At 45.1% G+C, this 12338-nt stretch overlaps 1 protein-coding gene across 4 annotated transcripts in view; it reads right to left on the minus strand.

Moving 5' to 3' along the window:
• The window catches only part of cep350 (centrosomal protein 350), a 45479-nt gene extending 40681 nt beyond the window's left edge, over nt 1-4798 (minus strand). For all 4 annotated transcript variants that reach the window (XM_029254716.1, XM_029254714.1, XM_029254715.1 and 1 more), the window contains exons 1-4: nt 4721-4798; nt 1159-1244; nt 611-654; nt 169-283 (exon numbers count right to left, since the gene is read on the minus strand). In XM_029254716.1, the coding sequence (XP_029110549.1) occupies nt 169-283; nt 611-654; nt 1159-1231 (232 nt within the window). In that variant the 5' untranslated portion in view covers nt 1232-1244; nt 4721-4798. The remainder of the gene's footprint in view (nt 1-168; nt 284-610; nt 655-1158; nt 1245-4720) is intronic.
• Nucleotides 4799-12338: the final 7540 nt, after the last annotated feature.

The raw sequence follows: 12338 nt of genomic DNA on the forward strand, positions 1-12338 counted from the left end.
CACAGAAAGTGATGTTTCCATTTTAATTTGACCCTCTCTGAAACAATTGCTAAGGCATTCATTTAATGTAAGGGTAGAGAGTCAATGATTCACAACATGCTGTCAATAAAAGGACCGTTTGCAGCATCGCCTGCCAGCTATTACCACTGAGCAGCTCTAGTTCCTCACCTCTGTTGCTAATCTTCCTCGTGGTGGTGCTGGATGCTTTCTTGGTGTCCATGACTGAGTTTAGCAGCACCCCTGTGCCAGGGACTGCCTCCAGGCGGTTCTCAATGTGCCGTAACTACAAGGAAACAAAATCCCTGCGTTAATTACAATGCACACACTAAGCTATTTTTGAAAGACTGACGCTGAGGTGCTACATTTGCTAAGAAACCCCAAAACTGTTTCCAATTTTGTTTTTTTTTTATATAGATAGCTGCATAATTACTAATGCACATCAATACAAGAACTTTTATCAAGAATGTTATAACAAATCTGAGTCTACATTGGAGTTTATTCAAGAAACTATAGTTTTAATGTTAAACCTATGATTAAATACATGATAAAACTATCAACCAACTGCATCAGTTGCTTAAATGTGCAAACAAAGCAGTCTCTCCATACTTACTGCAGCTTTGGTCTGACTCAGACTTTTCCATGCAGACGACAGCTCTGAAATAAGTAAGAAATAACTGAACCCCTTCAAGTAAAAGTACATACATAAAATCAGGAAATGCTAAGAAATAACATAAGAGTGCATAGTGTGCTGCTTTAAAGTATGTGAACCTTTGTGTCCCAAAATGGTCACTGAATGAGAAGTACTTTCATCTGACATAAGAGGTGTGTAATTATCAATTTCATATATTACCTAGAAGAAAAACAGCAGCAGTGCAGGTGCAAAAATAAGTGAACCCCAAAGGGCACTGGTTAAACCAAGTATGTAAGTAGAATTAGGTGTTTAAATCATAATCATTTATTCATTTCACAAGACTATTTTAAGATTTAGATTTCATAAGTATTTGTCATTATTTTGTACAAGATTAATGACTATCCCTATAGGGTTCACATACTTCCACCAAACAGTTATTCAGGATGGTTGTGAAATTTTAAAAGTCTAAAGTCAGAGCGATGCACTGTCACTTCATGACATGAAAGGTAGTGCCAGAGGAGCCTGACCTTTCCCTGGGTCCACTCCGCCAGGATGTGCAGAGGCCATCTGAGATACCTCATTTAGCCTTCGACTCAACATCTTGCTTGGTCACCTGAGGAAGACAGGAGAAGGGACACAGGGTCTGTTAGGGCCACTTTGGTAGAATATCATCAAACACAATATATGCAGTGGTAAATGACTTGTAACGCATCCATAAAGTACAAAGGATGCATAAGCAAGTTTAACAATTTGTGTCTTAGTTCTTCCTTAGTCTCATATATTAAAGGCTGAAATGCAACAATTTTTAGGAACCTACTCTAATATTGCTGTGCATCAAAAACAAACATATGTAAATACAAGGACAATTATTTATATAGAGAGTAAAAGAGGCAGCAAATGCCTGTCTTTCTAAGAGAATGCTGACAGAGAATATGTTCTTGTACTCAATGCCAAGCTGCCAATTATAAACAAGCTTAGCATGAAAACCTGCGTGGCACTCAACGTGTGGCGATAGAGGGAAGATTTATTTTTTTTAAAAAAAAAAAAAAAAAAGAGAGAGGAAAAAAACAATAATAAAAAGATGACTATTTCTCCTCTTAGCACAATCACAAGGGAGTAACTCAAAAGCCAAACAGGGTAACTGTTAACAGGACACTGCTCTGAATAGGTTATTTGGTCTCCACAGCCACCAGGATTAGGTTACACAAACACACAGGGCTTCAGTTCTTGTACTTGTGAAAAACAGTCTGCATTCTGAAACTGCACACAACATGCCTCAAGCATTCCAACCATAACAGCCAATTCCTTCAAAACAAAAACACGATACATGGTACAAAGCGTTCTGAATAAAGAAGCGAACAATACTAAGGACAGAATACTGATTTTTGGAAGATTCGGCAGAACAGCTCCCAGGATATTTTAACAACTTAAAAACAAAACAGATTTCTTCAATATAGCTGCTACTGTCACCTTAAAACAAAACTAGCAATTCACAAAGAATCGGCATATAGTTCAACTTGAAGCCAGACATGCTGTTTCTGAATAAAGGTGCTGTCAAATATGTTACTTCATACATTATGTAGATGTCTAAAAAACAAGTTTTATCTCAAACACAGCAAGTTTTTCATTTCAGTTTATTTCTCATCAGCTATGTGATAAACACCCCTGAGGTATATGGCCATCAGGTCTCTAAATATATACCTGGTCTACAAGTAAAATGGACAGACTGGCAAGTCCTTCCTTATTAAACACGAGATGACATAAAATAACCAACATTACTTTTAACTATTCACTTACAACAACCATTATACCTTTAGAGTAAACATTTTCATACACAGTACTGTCTGTAATAAAAGCATGACGATGTTTACAGGTTAAGCAATGATGACTGTCAGAATAGCAGTGAATGTTTTTGCCTTGTAGAAGTTACACTATAAAGGAAACAAATAACACTGTACAGTAATAGCTAATACAATGCACTAAATGATTCAAGTTTGTTCTTTGTTGTAAAAGACTACATTTGATCTAGTAATCTTTACGTTCCTTATCGTGATACTTGCTCTGATGGCAGTTATTCCCATCTTGCTTCTCCCATCACAGTAATACTGCTGAACTAGTCACTATTTCTGCTACTCAGTCTGGGCACTCATGACAAATGCACAACACAATATGTCAGAAATTTTAAAAAAAAAAAACAAAAACATGTGACTGCGTGTAGATAATAATCAAAGAAGAGCAGTTAATGTGTAAAGTGTTCCACTAAATGTCTGACCATATAGATTGAAGTGTAAACCGGTACATCACCCAGATGACCCTGGAAAACTGTGCCCGCAGAGCATGTGAATAACGTATGTTTCAACAAATGTAGGGCAAGCCTTAAAAACAGGTACTGTAAATTAGATGAACGTTATGCGAGTGTTACACAAAGCAAAAATGGACGTCCCTATCAACTGCGGCAACTCATTCCCTTTATGATCTGTCCCTTACCAATTTGCTGCTAAACTGAGACAAAGCATATGGCAAAATAAATCAAACACCTTTGTACGCAGCTGAAAGCCTTCACTCCGGTTTCATGAAAGCATGAAAGCAGAGAGGAAGAAAAAAAAAAAAAAACTGACCTAAAAATGTACTGCAAAATATCTCATTCGTTGTCCTTTTTAACTGGTATATTCTTTCCGTGCATTTGCTGACCTGGAACAAATGTGTGCTTACATGAAGGAGACTCCTCATAGACATTGTGCATCCATACCCTACAAGCACAGAGCTCAGAACACGTTTTTACGACCAGCCTCGGAATCTGAGCCACAAAACGCTGAGCAGCCCGCAAATCATTCTCTGAAAAAGTCTTCATTCATTAATTTGTCGCACAGTAGACATTCTTGCACAAAAAGGACTCTAGACCAATTAGCGCGTGCACGCACACACTGTCTGAAACGGCTTGTCCCAAGCAGGGTCGCGGCAAGCCGGAGCCTAACCCGGCAACACAGGGTGCAAGGCTGGAGGGGACGCACCCAGGACAGATCCGTCACAAGGTACCCCAAGCGGGACTCGAACCCCAGACCCCCCGAGAGCAGAACCTGGTCAAACCCGCTGCGCCACCGCACCCCCACCTTGACCAATCAGCGCAGAGAAGTATTCATACCCCACCAGATCGGGGCATGCAGCACCGTCAAGGGGTGCTGCACATGTGAACCAACAACTTTCAGACAGGCAGAATCGGCTCCGACCAGCACACGTCACCCGCTGTCCTCCGATGCTCAACACATCCTTCGGTCACGAACTGAAGTGCTGTAGACCAGCTAGTGTAAGCTACATCTTTATCGTACTGTACTGTTCTGTCCCGTCCCGACTCAGACACGGGCTCTTCGAACCAGACGGTCCTGTTTGTTTTACGCATCTACACTTAGTTGCTCTCTAGTTTAAGCTCTTCCTCTCTCTCTTTCTGGGTTGGTGAGCAGTTTAGGGCTGTCATATCCCCTGGGGAAGGTCCAAATGCATAAAATCAATCTTGGTTGTATTAATTATTATAATTATCACAGAAGCTCAAGTTTAAGCTGCTGCGCTGCTGTCAAAACCACCTTCTTCGCGCAAGTTCCTCAGGCACAGACAACAATGTCACATCTTCTCCCAACGCAATGAATGACTCGCAGCTGCACTTAGACAAGTGAGATGATTAAAGGGGAGAGCGAGTGACCGTCGCGCGGACTCGTTCACGGCTCATCGCTCCGCCGCGCTGGAGACGGCGCTTCTGCTACTGGGCCGCTCGTTCCCTCCGCCAGCGGCGCAGAGACGCTCGCGCAGCCTCGGCTCGGGCGGGGGATCCCGGCCGGCGCAGCCTCCCGCTCCCGCAGCGCCGCCGCGCCCGCGGGCTCCAGCTAACACACAGCCCGACGGGATCGCAGAGCCAGCAGTCTCGCTGGAGAGCAGAGCTAGTACACTTCAGCACCCGAGCGCTCGCTGCCCGATGATGTGGCCGTGTTAGCGCGTAAGACGAGCGCCTAGCGGGAGGCCTGCAAAACACACACACACACAGAAGCTCGGCTAACTTCAACAACACACACAGCTTCTCGGCACTTCGGTTCATGTCACCTTTCCGAAACGAGCAGGGCCATGTCACACGTCCGCAGCAGGCTGCCTCCACTCAGCGTCGCCCTGGCTTCACACACAGATGAGTCTATTTTACCGGCTGCTTTTTTTTTTTTTTTTTTTCTCTCCAGCCGATCGAACAGCTTGTGCTCAGACGGACACTTCCACTACCGTAACGCTCATTACCACAGCTAACAGGGAAGCTAATGCTAGCCAACTTTAGTTCCTGTGTCAGCGTTCTTCAAGGCAACGTCGCTTCGGGTTGTAAGTAAGGCCTTCTCCGCGTCTCCTCAGTAAGGCAAATTTCCCACCCCCCCAAGTGTCAGTTGAAGTAACCGCCTCTTTGACTGTATTTTCCCGGTTAAAAGTGAAGATGCAGTCGATCGCACTTTTTCCGTCCGCCATTAACTAAACAACTGGGAAAGGCAGGAAACCGAAGAGGGAGAGGCGCGTCGATTCGCGGGAGTACGGTAATATCGCGAGACAGGAGAACTCGACTCAGGAGGAAACAGAAGAAGACAACGGCTTCGGTGTCAGTTCGTTGTGTCTGCGACTCGTCCGTTTAGCAGTAAAGCGCAAATTAGACTTTCATGAAAAATGGCATTAGTTCAGGAGTTAAACGTATAATGCAATGTCTTATTCACTTGACAAAATAGCTATGAACATAGATAGAGGTGATATAGTCCGTTGTAGGACACTTTCGGTGAGGTGGAAGCTGAACTATTAGCCTACTAGTTAGGCTTAGCTAGGTCGACGAGATCAATTACGTTTGACTGCTAGCGTTAAATTGAATTGTAAAAGTTTTTAGGGGGAAAACTGCCTTTTTTTTTTCTTTTTTTTTTTTTTTTTAATTTGCAAAATAGGCATAACCAGGGGAGGGGACTCCATGTCTTAAATATTATAAACATTGCTGGAAAGCCTGAACCTGGTGTAATCATCTGTCTCTGCGAAACGAAAGCCAGGGCATTGATTGTATTGCTGTGACATGTGTTTCGCTTTGGAGCAAAGTGTCTGCTAAAATAAATGAATAAATGTAAATAGCATTTGACCAAGTAGAATGGTGTTTCTTATTTGCTGTCTTGGATAGACTTAAATTGGGTAATACCTATTAAAGCTCTTATATTCAAATCCTTTGTCGCAAGTCAACACAAAAGGCTTCAACTCCTTTCTGGAAGATGTTGTACATAAGCTATTCCTACATATCTGACAAAAAATGTATTTTAATGCTTGGTCTGTCTACAAAGTTCTCTCTGTAAACACATGGATAAAAGTATTTGTTTCTTCCACTTGAAAATCTGACAGGTGGATTGTGGAAGATCGGGACCTTGGCGTGGCGGAAGGGCTTGTGTGATCTGGGGATCTCAAGAGCTATATCGGCAGGAGCAGTATGCTCCTGGTAGGGTCTCCCAAGGCAAACAGGTCTGGAGTGAAGATCCAGATTAATGTGATCCAAAAACCTCCATGAAAAAAGTGAACATGAGAACGTTTACCCTGCCCGGAATAGGGTCACCAGGACCTACCCCTGGAGCCAGGCCTGCGGGTAGTGTTCCTAGGCGAGCGCCTGGTGGCTGGGCAGCCCACATAACCTGACTGGGCCCAGCCCGAAAAGAGAAGGCAACCCCGAAAGATAACAGGGGGGGGGCATGTGGGCCCACCACCCGCAAGGTCCAATGTGAGGGTTGGGTGCGATATTTATCAGGCAGCAGGAGCCAGCGGGGTGGCGCGTGGCGTCACCCTCGCGACAGAAACTGGCTCTTGGAATGTGGAATGTAACGTCAATGGGGGCAAGGAGCCGGAACTGGTGCGGGAAGTTGAGCGATACTAATTAGATAAAGTTGGGCTCACCTCCACTCACAGTGTTGGCTCTGGAACCAAACTCCTCGATAGGGGGTGGTCTCTCTCCTACTCAGGAGTTGCACAGGGTGAGAGGTGCTGGGCAGGTTTGGGGATACTGACATACAGCTGAGTTTATCCTGGTGGACGAGAGGGTCACCTCAATGCGACTTAAGGTTGCAGAGTGGAAAACTTGGATTGTTGGGTGTGCTTATGCACCAAACAGTTCAGAGTATACAACCTTCTTGGAAAGGGTGGGTGGGGTTTTGGACAGGGCCCCAGCTACTAACTCCATAGTCCTGTTGGGGGACTTCAACGCTCACGTTGGCAATGACTGGGAAATCTAGCAGGGGGTGATTGGGAAGAATGGCTTGCCCAATCTGAACCCAAATGGTGAAATGTTATTGGACTTCTGTGCTAGCCATGGCTTATCCATAACAAACACCATGTTCGAACACAAGGATTCTCATACTGTAAGTGTACTTGATACCAGAGCTCCTTGGGACAAAGGTCAATGATTGACTTTGTAGTCGTTTCACATCTGACTTGAGGCCACATGTTCTGGACGCTTGGGTGAAGAGAGGTGCTGAGCTGTCAACCGATCACCATCTAGTGGTGAGTTGGATCAGATGGCAGGGAAAACTGATGGACAGCCCCAGTAGACCCAAGTGTTTAGTGAGGGTGTGGTGGGAACGACTGTCGGGGGACCCTGTCTGGAATGATTTTAAGTCGCCTCCGGGAGAGCTTCTCCCACGTCCTGGAGGAGGTAGGGGACGTGGAGTCTGAATGGACCCTGTTGAAAACCTCCATTGTGGAAGTGGCCAAAAGCTTGTTGGTGCCAGTCAAGGTGGCAACCCAAAAACCCGCTGGTGGACACCGGTGGTGAGGGAGGCCGTCAAGCTGAAGAAGGAGGCCTTTAGGGCCTGGTTGGCTCTGGGGACTGCTGACTCGGCAGACAGGTACAGGCAGGCAAAAAAAGAGCAGTGGCTGCGGTTGCAGAAGCAAAATCTAGAGCGTGGGAGGAGTTTGGAGAGGCTATGGAAAATGACTATCGGTTGGCTTCAAAGAGGTCCTGGAGAACCATCCGGCAGCTCACGAGAGGTCAGAGGAGCTTTGCTCAAGCTGTGCTCAGCAAGAGTGGAGAAACTCTGACCTCTAATGAGGACATTGTCGGGAGGTGGGTGGAGCACTTTGAGGAACTCTTAAACCCGAGAGATATGCCTCCCTTACGGGAGTCAGGGCCAGAGGCTTCCTGACTATCAGAGTCCATTTCTTTGGTGGAAGTCACTGAGGTAGTTGGTAAGCTCCACAGTGGCAAAGCACCGGGGGTGGATGAGATCTGCCCCTTAACTGCTTATGGTCTTGGAATTTGTAGTGCTGTCATGGCTGACACACCTCTGCAATGTTGCATGGACCTCGGGGACAGTGCCTTTGGATTGGCAAACTGGGGTGGTGGTCTTTATCTTTTAAGAAAGGGGATCAGAGAGTGTGTGCCAACTATCGGGGTATCACGTTTCTCAGTCTCACTGGGAAAGTCTATGCCAGAGTGCTGGAAAGGAGGCTCTGGCCGATAGTTGAGCCTCAGCTTGAAGAGGAACAATGTGGATTCCGTCCTGGCCATGGAACAGTGGAGCAGCTTTTTACCCTTTCACAGATAATCAAGGGGGCATGGGAGTTTGCTAATCCAGTCTACATGTGTTTTGTGGGACTTGGAGAAGGCCTATGACCGTGTTCCCCGAGAAATTCTGTGGGAGGTGCTTCAGGAGTATAGGGTGTCAGGGCCACTACTGCGGGCCATTCAGTCTCTGTACACACGGAGTGTGAGAACTGTGTCCGCATACTCGGCATTAAATCAAGTTTGTTCAATGTAGGCGCTGGACTCCGCCAAGGTTGTGCCTTGTCCCCACTCCTGTTTGTGGTTTTCATGGACAGGATATCAAGGCACAGTCGAGGTCAGGAGAGCATTTTATGTGGGAGTTGGAAGTTTAAGTATCTTGGGGTCTTGTTCACGAGTGAGGGGAGAAGGGAGCGTGAGATCGGCCGCAAACTGGGAGCAGCAGCAACAGTAATGTGGTCGCTGTACCGCACTGTAGCGGTGAAGGGGCAGCTGAGCTATAAGGCAAAGCTCTCCATTTACCGGTCGATCTAGGTCCCTACCCTCACCTATGGTCATGAACTCTGGGTAATGACCGAAAGAATAAGATCGCAGATACAAGGGGCTGAAATGAGTTTTCTCCACAGGGTGTTGGGACTCGCTCTCCATAATAAGGTGAGGAGTTCGGACATCCAGGAGGAACTCAGAGCAGAGCCGCCACTCCTCCACATTGAGAGGAGCCAGCTGAGGTAGTTTGGGTATCTGATATGGATGCCCCCTGGGCACATCCCTTACCCTTACCTATACCAGGCACAGCCAACTGGGATGAGGCCCGGAGGTCGACCCAGGACCCGCTGGAGGGATTATATCTCACAGTTGGCCTGGGGATGCCTGGAGATCCCCGGGCTAAGATGGAGGAAGTTGCGGGGGACCGGGACGGCTGGGCCTCTCTGCTCTCCCTGTTGCCACTGCGACCCTAGTAGGATAATCGGTCAAGAAAATGGATGGATGGATAGAATAGCTGGACACCCTTCTGGAAGCTATTAGAAAGTGTTACATGATCATACATTTACATTTATTCACTTAGCAGACACTTTTCTCCAAAGCAACTTACAACACATACTACGTAGTGTACTAGCCCACACACCTTATTCACCAAGGTGATTTACACTACTTACAATGGGTCACTCATCCATACACCAGTGAAACACACTCTCTTTGTGACACTCGCACACTAAGGGGAACCTGAACAGCATGTCTTTGGACTGTGGGAGGAAACCCACACAGACACAGGGAGAACATGCAAACTCCACACAGACTGAGCAGGGATCAAACCCATGTTCTCACGCACCACCCAGGCACCGTGAGACAACAATGCTACTTGCTGTGCCACCATGCTGTCCATTTTTAAAAATATTTTTTAATATAATTCATTCAGTGACACTTTTCTCCAAACCAACTTATAGTATTAAGGTTACAATTATTCACGCATTCAGGTAATTTTACTGGAGCAATTCAGGGTAAGTACCTTGCTCAAGGGTACTACAGCCAGAGGTGGGGCTCAAACCTGCAACCTCTGGAGCCAAAGGCAGCAGCTGTAAGCACTACACTAGTGGCTGTCCCACTTACATTACATTTATTTATTTAGCAGATGCTTTTCTTCAAAGCAACTTCCAATGAACTCTATGTACTGTTATCAGCCCACACACCTTATTCACAGGTGACTTATACTGTTAGATACACCACTTACAATGGGTCACTCATCCATACATCAGTGCAACACACACAGTCTCTCTGTCACTCACACACTAGGGATAAACCTGAACAGCATATCTTTGGACTATGGGAGGAAACCCATGCAGAGATGGGAAGAACATGCAAACTCCACACAGACTGAGTGGGGATCGAACCCATGTCCTCACGCGCCACCCAGGTGCTGTGAGACAGCAGCACTATACCTGTGATAAATTGTAACCTTCTGACCCCAGAGTTGGTTTTTATACAACTCTGGCATTTGTGAGTGTGAAGAATTTATTCTTTACATGAAATAGTCCATTTACAAAGTCATCATTATGTCAGATACAATAACTTTACTATACTTTGCTAAACGGTATTTGTTGCTAGAATTTTCCAGAGAGGTTAACTGAGACAGAAGGTTTACTCTGATTTAAAAATATTTTGTAGGAGCTATTGTTATGCATTTCATTTTGGTGTCAATGTCTTTGCCTTTTATTCCATTTTTAATCTAGTGTAAATTGAGTTTCTTTAAAATCTTCTGTCAGAAACAAATAATTTACAAAAATACTGAATCTTGACATTTTAATACAAAAGCTTACCATTTATACAGTCAGGGTTAATGGTACTTTTGGGGCTTGGGTCTCTCTGCCCCCCCCCCCAAAAAAAAAAAAAATGTTCACATTGGCAGTAAGTACATGTAAATAATGATAATCAGCATCATCATCAGTAGTTCATAGTAAAGTTATGCCTTTAGAACAGTTACCTTCAGTAATAGGAGGTATCAGAAGCTTAAGCGCGCACACACACACACACTTTCAGAAGCGCTTGTCCCAGACAGGGTCACGGGGAACCGGAGCCTACCCGGTAACACAGGGCGTAAGGCCAGAGGGGGAAGGGGACACACCCAGGACAGGACGCCAGTCCACCGCAAGGCACCCCAAGCAGGATTCGAACCCCAGACCCACTAGGGAGCAGGACTGTGGTCCAACCCACTGCGCCACCGCACCCCCTGCAAAGCTTAAGCAGGCAAACTCAAATTCTTTTCAGCATCAGTAACTGCAGAACATTTATTATAGTTGGTCCTTGCACACATTACTGCACAAAACATATATCACCCGACTCTATTCTTGAGATGCCATAAAACTGAGAGAAGTTAATGAATTTAGGTTTATAGAGTATGAAATGCTTATTATCAGTTAGTGCAATGCAACACTGAATCATCTTTAATTTCTACAGTATTAACTCTAATGTTTGGAATCCGAATGCCTCAGTTTTTGATAGAAAGCTGTGCTTTGTATAAAACAAAATAAAGAAAAAAGCTCAGTTGATATGTAAAGCAACTTTTCTTGGTAAAATTATCTGAAAACTGTGTAAAAGAAGGGAAAAATATTATTAATTCAACAGTACTCATTTTTTCTTGATCATGGTATCTATTTCACAAATATATTTCTCATTTAAGGAAAAAAAAATTATATTCACAAGAGCTCCTGGTTGACCAAAAAATTTGTCAAGCACTGAACAACACTGCTGAAATGTCTATTAATATTAGTCTGACTAATATTTTAATACTGATTGAATTTAATTTTAGGCTAATAAGATTGGATCTTGACACACGTAGCCCTATCTTTTATTATGAAACTCAAATTACAAAACTTCTTGATCTGAAAAACCAGCTCATGCAATGTTTCAAGGACCCTGAAGCACAATGACGTGTAACTCTAAAGTATGCAGTACGCTGAAATTAAATCTTCACTCATTAGTCAAACAGTGACATGTGATTAACCACCTGCTTTTTAGTGCGCATTGTACTGTGGTACAGCACATATATTGCTGGTAATGTAGTGGTTAGAGCTACAGCCTTTGGACCCAAAGGTCAAAGGTTTGATCTCCAGCTGTAGTACCCTTGAGTAAGGTACTTACCCTAAATTGTTCCAGCAAATTACCCAGCTGTATAAATGGGTAAATAACAGTGGTAACCTTAACATTGTAGGTTACTTTGGAGAAAAGTGTCAGCTAAATGAAGAAATTTAAATATTGTTAAACCCCATCATCCAATGGAATACATACACACACACTGTCTGAACCACTTGTCCCATTCAGGGTCAGGGGGAGCCAGAGCCTAACCTGGCAACACAGGGTGTAAGGCTGGAGGGGGAGGGGACACACCCAGGACAGAATGCCAGTCCATCGCAAGGCACTCCAAGCGGGACTCAAACCCCAGACCCACCGGAGAGCAGGACCCGGTCCAACCCACTGTACCACCACACCCCCTTGCCAATGGAACACACACACACACACACACACATTTTCTGAACCGCTTGTCCCTTACAGGGTCACGGGGAACCGGAGCCTACCCGGCAACACAGGGTGTAAGGCCAGAGGGGGAGGGGACACACCCAGGACGGGACGCCAGTCCGTCGCAAGGCACCCCAAGCGGGACTCGAACCCCAGACCCAC

The sequence above is a fragment of the Scleropages formosus genome, chromosome 9 (assembly GCF_900964775.1).
Source record: "Scleropages formosus chromosome 9, fSclFor1.1, whole genome shotgun sequence".
Taxonomy (NCBI): domain Eukaryota; kingdom Metazoa; phylum Chordata; class Actinopteri; order Osteoglossiformes; family Osteoglossidae; genus Scleropages; species Scleropages formosus.